The sequence below is a fragment of the Dama dama genome, chromosome 10 (assembly GCF_033118175.1).
Source record: "Dama dama isolate Ldn47 chromosome 10, ASM3311817v1, whole genome shotgun sequence".
Taxonomy (NCBI): Eukaryota; Metazoa; Chordata; class Mammalia; order Artiodactyla; family Cervidae; genus Dama; species Dama dama.
In genome coordinates this window covers 5,848,408-5,859,658 of record NC_083690.1, presented here as the reverse complement: position 1 = coordinate 5,859,658, position 11,251 = coordinate 5,848,408, and the positions used below count along the sequence as shown (strand labels likewise).

Genomic DNA, 11,251 nt, shown 5'->3' with positions numbered 1-11,251 from the left:
AACATTTGACGTGGTCTGCCTTTTTATATCATGGTAAGATCCACATAGCACTGTTTCCACCATTTTAGCGTGCACGGGGCCGTGGCGTGAAGCGCATCAGTGTTGTACAGACACCACCACCACCCGCCCCCAGAACTCTTCCATCATGTCAGAGGTGTGCCATCTCATTCGGCTCCAGGTGTGTTCTGGTCCACAATGGAGCTGGGGCAGAATTATCAACGTGGACTTTGCTCATCCGCAGATAAAAAAGGGAGAAAACAGGAGCAGGCTGTGGCCCCGGTGGTGAGAGCGTGGGAGGCACTGAGACATGACAGGCCCCCGGGCCCTCATGCTGCTGCTGCCCGTCCTGCTGGGCTGGGCCAGCGGCCACCCCGTCCCCGGGACCAAGAGCTTCCGCAAGCTGCTGCTCATCTCCTTCGATGGGTTCCGCTGGGACTACGACCAGGACGTGGACACCCCCAACATGGACCGCCTGGCCCAGGAGGGCGTCAAAGCCAAGTACCTCACGCCACCCTTCGTGACTATGACCTCCCCATCCCACTTCACCACCATCTCGGGTAAGCTCTGCCCCGCAGCCAGGCCACTGTGCCGGCAGAAGCCTGGTGTCCACCACTCCCTGAAACAGAGAGCTGCTTCTCTGTCACCTCTTTGGGAGACTGAGGCAGCCCACGCTTCTTGGAATCATTCCCTGGAAGAAGTGCTAGCTTAGCATGCTCAGGGATGCACAGGGTTGTCTTTAGAACCCACAGCCTGCAGTCAGGATGGGGACCATGGCTGCAGCCTCCAAAGGCATCTCCCCGATGCCCCAGGCCCACCCTACCCTCCACCCTGCCTTTCATACCATGGCCGATGATCTTGTATACAGTAAATCATTAAAAGACTTTTATTGAGAATAATAAAATATTAAAGCCTAAAGTAATCAGTTAGATCAGGTAGCTTGCTTAATGCTGGTGCACTGGAGGGACATGTATGATCTTTGAAGAGAAGTTAAATTTTGTCTTTCAAAGACCCAGAAGGTCCCCACGGCCTGGCCCCTGACCCGCTCTCATCTCTCTTCCCCTCACAAGCTTCCCTCCAGATCACAAAGGCCCCCTGCACGTGCCTCCAACCAGCCCCCACCTGCCTCGGGGTCTTGCCCAAGCTGGTCCCTCCAGCTCACCTGGAGCACGTGGGTCAATGGGAGAGACAGACATCAGAGAAGTAAACACACTGATAGATGTCATTACAAGTCAGAAAGGCACCAAGATGGAAGAGGACAGCCTCTCTGGGAGAAGACAGCAAGGACAAATGGACTTGAAATCAGAGAGACAGGGAAGGGCTCTTGGAGGAAGGTGGTAGTTGAGCTGCCAGTGAAAGAGATGTTGGGGGACTTTTCTGGTAGTTCGGTGGCTAAGACTCAGTGCTCCCAAAGCAAAAAGGCCTGGCTTCAACCCCTCGTCAGGGAACTAAATCTCACATGCTGCGACTAAGAGTTTGTATGCCGCAATTAAAGATCCCGCATGCTGCAAGGAAGATCAGAGATCCCACGTGCTTCCCTGGTGGCTCAGTGGTAAAAAGTTTGCCGGCCAATGCAGGAGACACGGGTTCAATCCCGGGTCCAGGAAGACACCCCAGGCCGCAGAGCAACTAAGCCCATGCCCCACAACTACTGAGCCTGTGCTCTAGAGGCAGGGAGCCACAACTCCTGAGCCCACGTGCTGCAACCATTGAAGCCCGTGCGCCCTGGAGCCCGTGTGCCACCACAATGAGAAGCCTGCATAGCAATGAAGACTCAGCACAGCCAAACATAAATAAATAAAAAGAAAGAGACCTCGGGAGTCCAGAGGAAGGACAAGTGTCCCAGGCAGAGGGAACAGCATGTACAAGGTCTCTGTGACAAGAAGGAACGTGATGCACTCAGAATGCCAGCTGCCACTGAGCAAGGAGACTCCGGTCTAACTGAGAGGCAGAGGAGGGGGCAGTCAGGATGCGGAGGGCCCGCCTGTAACTAGACTAACAGCAGCTCCCGTCTCAAATGTGAGCCTGCTGCCAGGCTCTGCACCACAGGCTCTGCCGTGGGTATCTCCAGGACAACACTGCAAAGCAAGTGTTGTCCCCGGTCCACAGTGAGGAAATAACAACTCCACAAGGCTGAGTAACTGCTCAGCCACTTGGTCAGAAAGTGGGAAGGGAGAAGCCAGACGAGGGACCAGGGTGGCCCCAGACACACAGACTGGTTCTGCTCATTCTGAACTGGAAATCTGCAGACTCCTCTCACAGGGCAGGGAGGGGTGCTAGTAATGTGAACCTCACCCCGCAACACACAGCCAGAAAATCACTTTTTGGGGTCCAAGGGCAGCTCTGGGAACCTCTGACATGATGGGCAAACTGCTGGTGCCTTTTTGCGGGGACTTCCACCCAACTCTCAAAGGGACCCTTGAATCAGAAACTCGAAAAATAAAGCTGAGCAACCACTCAGAGGGAGATTTGCTGAGAGGGATTTTCCCTACATGTAAACTCTTCCAGACGCAAGTCATTTGGGAACTATTAGCACCAGGAAGCAGGAACGAAAGAGCACTTTTCTCTGCTTCCCAGCGGCATTAACTTCATAACACTTAAAAGATCTCCCATGGGCAGATTCTGGGTCCCTGAGCGCTGAGAATACAAGGGGCACAAAATATTGTAAGGCAATGCTCACCTTTTACTGATCCCCAGAAGGCTTCTGATGAGATGATACACACGGTGAGAGCAAATTTTTTTAAATTACAAAATCACCCCAACACTACTGCCAGCAGGAAATGGAAACCTTACAGCTTCAATGGAGGGTAATTTAGCAACATCTCATACATTACAAACACACAAACTTTCTTATTTGGTGATTCCACTTGTAGGGCTCTATCCTACCATTACTAATTTGCTTTGTGGAAAATCATACACATACAAAGTTATTCATTACATTAGTTTGCAACAGTGAAAGAAAATAGAAACAACCTATCCATCCAGAGGGGAGTGGCTAAATGAAATACTGGACATGGATAGAATGGCATGCTCTGTCACCTTTAGAAGAAAAACTGAAAGGGGTTTCCCTGGAGGTCCAATGGTTGGGACTCTACACTTCCACTACAAGGGGCGCAGGTTCAATCCCTGGTCAGGGAACTAAAGATCCCACAGGCTGTGCAGCACAGCCAAAAATATTTTTCTTTTTTTTTTAACTAAGAAAAACAGGAAGCTTTTTGTCCCTGGTAGGAAGTTATCTCCAAGATGGATTAAGTGACAAAAGCAAGATGCAAAGAATATGTGTAGCATGCATATTTGTGTGCATATGTGTGTGTATATGTGCATATAGTTGCCTATAGATGCACAGAGAACCTCTAAAGAAATAAACAAGGAACTGGTAACACTGGTTCCTCCAGGAAGGAGACAGAGTGGAAGGGAAACTTTGGATTGTACATTCTGTGTACCTTTTAGATCTTGGACCATGTATATGTATTGCCTATAAAGTACTATAGGTCTATAAAGTGCCTATATACATAAATTCATCCCTTTATAGAAAAAAGCATGTTATTCTGTCCTTCTTATTTATAACCAACCTGCCATCTATTGAGCTGGTCACTGCCTTAAAAAACAGGTTTTGAAGCCTCAGCACTATTGGCGTTTGGGACCAGATGGCCCTCTGTGGTGGGGACCATCCTGTGCAGTGTGAGATGTTGGGCAGATCCCTGGTCTCCACCATCTAGGTGCCAGGAATGTCCCTTCCTCCCGTCATGACAACCAAGAATGTCTCAGACATTGCCCAACACCCCCTGGGGGACAAATTGGCCCTCAGCTGAAAACCCCTGTCTTAAGTGACTGAACCACAACCTGGCTTACAAAAATGCTCAGCAAGTACCACAATCACCATATCCTTCGAGTCTCACAGCAGTGATAAGAAGTCAGAACAGGTGAGATATCCGAGGCCCATGAATGTACAAATCTTTCCTGAGGTCCCGCAGCAGACATTCTGCCGAGGGGCACAGCAGGACTTGAGCTCAGCCCTGGATGGTCCCAGACACTGGACCTCACTCCCTGCCTTTGGTATGCCTACAGCCGTCTGGTGTTCTTCCTTCTAATTAAGTGGTCATCCCAAACACCTTTGAAAGTTGCACATCCTCAGAGCTCCCAGGCAGCAGGGAGCCATCCCGAATATGCTGTATTAATGACACGGAGGCCACCGTGGACCCAGCAAAAGCACCAGCATTTGTCTTCGTGAGCTGGGCTCAAGCCGACCTCTGTCTGACTCCAATGTGGAAAAGCATCATCAGTAATAGAGAAAATAATGGCTAAAAATTGGTGCTGCCAGCACCCGAAGACCTCTTCAGATTCCAGGGGGTAGGCCTGACACAAAGTATGATGAAAGGGGCTCTCTGGGCCCAACGACTAATTAACTGGACTTCTTATGAACACCTCAGGGCCAGTTAACTCAGGAGAGGGGTGAGGAGATGACGCTGCTGTCCTGCTGCTCAGCTCAGCTGCACCAGGGGCTGCTCTCACAGGGGCTCCATGGAGCCCAAGGAGGCAAGCAACCACTCCTCCAAGCTTCCCAGACAGAGGCCGAGAGGTTAGGGGCCAGGCGGTCCCAGGCAGGGAGCACACGGCAGGGAGAGCCCATGGCCCAGGCATAAGACGTAGCTGACTTGGCTGGTGAGGTCAGAACTCTGAGCAGCACGGCCTCCTCGTGCCTGGGGGCTGTCAGATGTGCGGTATTTGGGCCCTCATCCCAGACGGAGGATCCCTCATCAGTTGTCCTGATGCTGGTGAAGAAAGTCTTGGAGAGTTTGTTAGGACTCTGTTCATCCTTTCAACTGACAAATACCGTTGGAGCATCCCTGTGGAGCCGGGCAGTGTAGATGGTGGCCAGCTTCCCACTAATGGGTCTCCAGGGTCTGGCCATCTTTGTAGGGCTTGACACACAGCCTCAGGCTCCCGCCCGCTCTGCTCCCAAACCCCACACATCTTTTGGGAGGTTTCGCTTCCTTCTCACTGCCACTCCACCAGGGTCAAGGACAAGGAGCCCCTTCCTTGGTGATCTTTCTGCCTCTGGGCTTCCTTTCTCAGGGAATCAGACGGGAGAGATTTGTTCTTACTCCCGTGTGTCCCCCCCCCCCAAGCCTTTCTCTACACCCCAACTCCTCTATGGCTCCCATAAGAGGCTTAGTATGTGAAACCCCAAAGCCAAAGGCAGTCTCTGATTTCTCCACTTTCTCCCATGGGGTCCTTTCCTCGGAACATGGAAACAGAAATCCTGACTGCTTGAATGAAGGAAAGACTAAAGGAGAGAAGTTGTTTGTTTGTTTGTTTTTTAATATTTATTTGACTGCGTCGGGTCTCAGTTGAAGCACATGGAATCTTTGATTCTCATTGAGGCATGCAGGATGTTTTGTGGCAGCATGCGAACTCTTGGATACAGCATGTGGGACCTAGTTCCCTAACCAGGGATTGAACTCAGGCCCCCTGAGCTGGGTGCATGGAGCCTTAGCCACTGGACCACCAGGAAAGTCCCAGGAGAGAGTATTTTAAAAATAAAGCTATTAATTTAAAATATCCCACCTCATCATCATTCCACATCAGAAAATCTTTGCATCCTTACAAAGGGTGTGTTTTTCCTCCAAGTATTTGCCCCCAGTACCGCCTGCAAGTGGGACTTCTGGGCAGGATGGAGGCTCCTAAGACCTGGGTAACATTCTCCCTCCAGTCCCGCAGGGCCGGGCACTGGGCAGGGCTGCATGTTGATCAAGCTGTTTCCCTCATTCAAAGGGCTATTACTTCCTCCAAGGGCAGTTTTCTTCTTCCCATCTGGCTCTACCCTGCTCCTCTCATCACCCCCACCTCCTTGAACACACACACACACACACCCAGCAGTCTTGGCCACAGCACCTGACCATTCCTTTAAATGGAATGCCGCATTCGTTTTCTGTGGCTGCATAACAGCCACACAAACTCAGCAGCTTAGGACAACACCCATTTATTTTCTCTCAGATCCCATGGTCAGGACTCTGAGCATGGTTGACTTTAGTCCTCTGCTCAGGGTCTCACAAGGCTGCAGTCAAGATGCCAGCTGGGGTGGTCTCATCTGAGGCTCTGGGTCCTCTCCCAAGGTTATGCAATTGTTAGAAGACTTCCTTTCCCCACAGCTGCAGAACCCGGGCAGCTTGCTTCTTCAAGACCGGCAGGAAAGGATCTCCTCCAGAGTCTCTGCTAAGAGAACACCTGCTGAGGTCAGGTCCAGCAAGGATAATCACCTCTGGATTAACTCAGAGTCAACTGGTTAGGGCCCTTAGTTACCTCTGCAAAATCCCTTCAACTTTTCCATGTCCACTGGTTGGAAGCCAGGTGCAGGTCCCACCCATGTGCAGGGGAAGGGAATTCTAACAAGCGTGTATATCTGGGGCATCAATCCTGAGACCGTCTTAATCCTGCCTATCATGATTACGTCATGGATGGGGCTCAAACAGCCAGAGGGGGAGCATTGGTCTTTGCAGAAAGGTGACAGGTAATAGGGGATGGTGCCCCAGCATGGCCCCAGAAAACCCCAGAATCAAGGCCCAACCCCTAAGGCCAAAGAGCACACTGACTGACCGTGGAGGCTGGACTTCCCCACATCACAGTCTCCACATCCATAGGAGACCCTCTCTGTTGCTTAGATAAAGGTGGTGATGATGATTCTGAAGGAGGAAGACTGCTAATTTGTAAATACTTTTACTAATCTCCTAGGGCTGCCATAACAAAGCACCACCAAACCATGTGGCTTAAAACAACAGAAATTCATTGTCTCATGGCACTAGAGGCCAGAAGTTTGAAATCAAGGAGTCAGTAGAACAATAAAGCTATGGTTTTTTTTCCAGTAGTCATGTACATATATGAGTTGGACCATAAAGAAGGCTGAGAGCCAAAGAATTGATACTTTCGAACTGTGGTTCTGGACAAGACTCTTGAGAGTCCCTTGGTCTGCTAGGAGATCAAACCAGTCAATCCTAAAGGGAATCAACCCTGAATATTCATTGGAAGGACTGATGCTGAGCTGAAGCTCCAATATTTTGGCCACCTGATGCAAAGAGCCAACTCGCTAGGAATGACCCTGATGCTGGGAAAGGTTGAAGGCAAAAAAAGACGGGGACGGTAGAGGATGAGGTGGTTAGATATAGCATCACCAACTCAATGAACATGAATTTGAGCAAACCAGGTGATAGTGAAGAGCAGGCATGCTGCAGCCCACAGGGTCACAAAGAGTTGGACACAATTTACAACCGAACAACAAACAAGAGTGATACTTTCTCTGAAAGCAGTAGGAATCCTTTGTCTTCTCCAAGCTTCTCGGGGTTTGCCAGTGATCTTTGGCATTCCTTGACATGTAGGTATATCCCTCCAGCCCTTCATCCAGCCCAGGGAGTCCTTCCTATGTCTCTGTCTTCACGTGGCTGTCTTATTAGGACACGAGTCACTTGGATTAGGGGCCCACCCTACTCTCTAATGACCTCACCTCTGCAATGACCCTGTTTCCAAATAAGGTCACATTCTGAAGCTCTGGGGGTTAGGACTCCAAAATATCTTTTTTGAGGAGCACAGTCCAAACCCATATTCCCAAGATTGACTCTCCCTGGACCGGTTTGCTTCTTCAGAACCAACTTCTGTGGCCAGGGGGATGGAATGATGCTAATCACGTGCTCACACCCAGGTCAGGGTGGGGAATGGCAAGCTTGACACAAACCATGTCACCCATGGGGGACTGATGGGTCCCCAGTGGAAAGTCAGGGACTGTCATCAGAGGGAGAAGCAACAGAAGAAGGACTGGCATGAACCTCAGGGATCTACCACCCAGCCTGGGCCCCATGGTGTGGGGATGTGGGGTTGCAGTCAGTGACCCAAGACCGAGTCCCAAGAAATCCCAACTCCGTCCATGGGTCGGTCCACAGGGCAGGAGTGCCCAGTGGATTCAGTGACCACCCCTCCCAGCTCTGTCCCTCTGTGTCCCTGAACTATGCCATAGTTTCCCTCAGACCTTGCTGAAATGAAAAGCTGTTCTCTGGGGGCGAGCAGCTCATTCCGCTAGTTTAAATCACACAATTCCCTCTCTCTCTCCAGAAGCCTGTACTTACTGCTCCATCACTGGTAATGACAATGAACATTTTCTGCAATCTCAGTTTTTATTGCAAAGTGATTGAGGACCAGCAAGATTAAGTTATGCTGCTGAAACTAAGGAAATCCCGCCAAGCAAACAGTGGGTGGATAGGAAGTCTTATGGCAGCATGTATTTCCTCTCCCAAGGAACTGACTGAAAATAAGAAGCTATCACCACCACATTTCAGATGAAAGCCACAATACTGTAATCTGACCATTTTAGATCTAGTCAAATGGACATGGCCCAGGGGCGAAAGAAGATGCTCTATAATGAGGTGAAAGTGAGAAAGTGGAAGTGTTAGTCTCTCAGTCATGTACGACTCTTTGCAACCCCGTAAACATTAGCCCGCCAGACGACTCTGTCCATGGAATTCTCCAGGAAAGAATACTGAAGTGGGCAGCCATTCCCTTCTTCAGGGGATCTTCCTGACCCAAGGATCAAACCCAGGTCACCTGCATTGCAGGCAGATTCTTTACTGTCTGAACCACCAGGAATGAAGGTCTAAAATAAAGCAAGTGAGGTCCTCACAGTTCCACATTTCCTCTTTTCTTGAAAGGACACTCAACAGCATTCCCAGGGCCTCTGGCGGCCAGAATAAAAAGTCTCTCTCGGTTTCAGAACCACCAAGGCAACCCCAAAACTGGAGCAACCACTTATGGCTGTGTCGACTCCGTGCTGCACAATTTTGAGGGGGTTGTTTTCATTAACATTATATGGATGGAGCCCCCTGGAGGTGTGCAGGACACCGCTTGCACAAATGAACAATCACATTCTATCCCAAAATCAACCTATGAGTAAATATTCCTCACTGATACTGCAGTCAATCGTGAGTCCACCTCTCCTTCATGAGACAAAGCAAAAAAGTGTGGCCAAAGGCACTTGGATGATTTCTTTTTTTTTTTTTTTGGTGTGCCAAGTCTTTGCTGAGACTTGTAGTTCTCTGCCCAGGGATCGAACCCAGGTCCTCTGCATTGGTAGTGCAGAATCTTAACCACTGGATCACCAGTAAAGTCCCCACTTGGATGATCTTTAAGACTTGATCAGGGTTTCTCATTGTCCTGCTATTGATATCTGAGGCCAGATCACTGTCTTGGGGGGTGGCCTGTCCTGTGCATTGTAGAGGGTTTAGCAGCATCCCTGGCCTCTACTCACTAGATTCCAGCAGCATCCCTCTCCTAGTTGTGCCTGATGTTTCTTAGGAGGTAAAACAACCCCCCTAATTGAGAACCTGTGAACTAGAAGTATAATATGCAAATCACATGTAAATCAGAGGCCCAAAGGTCATATACATGATATTCTAGCCAGTGGACAAAAAAGACTGAATGAAAGAGGTAGGAGAGGTAGGGAAAGAGAAACGAAATCAAATTCCTGCTGCCAGTAACAACACAAGCCCAGCAGATGTTGTTGGAAACCCAGTCAGATGATGCCATAAACCTTCATCAGCTCCCATCCTGCTCCCCCGGAAATAATGCTCTGACGAAAACGTCCTGAAAGCCAGCAAAACCCACAAACACGAAGAAGCAAAGCAAAGAAAACCACAGACTGAGATAGAAAAGGTGTCCCTCCAACACCAGCCATTTCCATAAGAGGATGAAAATGGATTCATGGGGAAAAAACTAAAGATAAAGGATGGCTGGGAAAACAAGGCATTTCCTAACTTTTCATTGTGGAAATTTCCAACTTGCAGAAAAAGTAGAGAGAATTTCACAATGAAGCTCTGTGTACCCGGCACCGAGCTGCAAAAATGTGTCCACATTTCACCTCACCTGGCCTCCACTGTCCCCACCCAAGGCCCTTTCTTTCCTCCTTCCTTCTTTCCTTCCTTGAATCTTTTACAGCAAGTTTCAGACATCATGCCACTGCATGCATAACACATTGGCGTGCCATTCTATCCTAAGCATTTGGTTTGTATCTACAAAACTTCCACTTCATATTTAACAGGTTTGACATGAATAAACTAGGATCCTTGCAGGTAAAGAAGAGATTTAATTGTCACCGTACAGTTTATCCTACTAGAGCTTCTCAAATTTAAACGTGTATATGAATCATCTAGGCTTCCTAGGTGGTTCAGGGGTAAAGAACACGCCTGCCAATTCAGGAGACACAGTTTCGATCCCTGGGTCAGGAAGATCCCCTGGAGAAGTAAATGGCAACCCACTCCAGTATTCTTGCCTGGGAAATCCCATAGACAGAGGAGCCTGGCAGGCTACAGCCCCTGGGTTCGCAAAGAGTCAGACATGACTTAGCAACTACACAACAACAAGCTCCCAGGTGCTGCCAGTGCCGCAGATCCATGCATCGCCCAGAAGAAGGATTAACCCAAAACACCAGAGCAGTGAAGCAAAAAATCATGACTGCTCGGGATCCCAAGGCCTTGAGTGAGAGAAGAAGCTGGGACCACTTGAGACTGAGGACTCAGGTGTATTGGTTTCCTGCAGCTGCTGCAACAAAGTACTGTAAACTGGGTGGCTTAAAGCAACAGAAAGTCTGAAGGCCAGAAGTCCAAAATCAGGGTGCCAATGGGCCAGGCCCTCTCCAGAGGCTCTAAGGGAGAAGGCTTCCTTGCCTCTTCCACTTCTAATAGCTGTCTGCATTCCTGGGTGTGTGGCCACATCACTCCAATCTCTGCCTCTGTGGTCACATTGCCTCCTCCTTTTCTTTTCTTTTTTTTTTTTTTTTTGCCTCCTCCTTTTCTATCTGTGCCTTTTCTGCCTCTCATAAGGACACTTGCTTTTGCATTTACAGCCTATGCAGATTGTTTTTGTTGTTCAGTCACTAAGTCCTGCCCAACTCTTTTCAACACCATGGACTGTACCATGCAGTCTTCCCTGTCCTTCGCTATCTCCTAGAGTTTGCTCAAACTCAAGTCCATTGAATCAGTGATGCCCTCCAACCATCTCATCCTCTGTCATCTCCTTCTCCTCCTGCCCTCAATCTTTCCCAGCATCAGGGTCTTTTCCAATGAGTTGGCTCTTCCCATCAGGTGGCCAAAGTATTGTAGCTTCAGCATCAGTCCTTTCAATGAATATTCAGGGTTGATTTCCTTTAGAATTGGCTAGTTTGAGCTCTTTGCTGTTCAAGAGACTCTCAAGAGTCTTCTCCAGCACCACAATTTGA

The 11,251-nt window shown here is 49.2% G+C and overlaps 1 protein-coding gene across 1 annotated transcript in view; it reads left to right on the top strand.

Annotated features, from left to right (window-relative positions):
* The first annotated feature begins 258 nt into the window (after positions 1–258).
* LOC133063426 (ectonucleotide pyrophosphatase/phosphodiesterase family member 7-like) overlaps positions 259–11,251 on the top strand; it is a 35,872-nt gene continuing 24,879 nt past the window's right edge. The window contains exon 1 of the mRNA XM_061152790.1: positions 259–557. Within this exon, the coding sequence (XP_061008773.1) occupies positions 308–557 (250 nt within the window). The 5' untranslated portion in view covers positions 259–307. The remainder of the gene's footprint in view (positions 558–11,251) is intronic.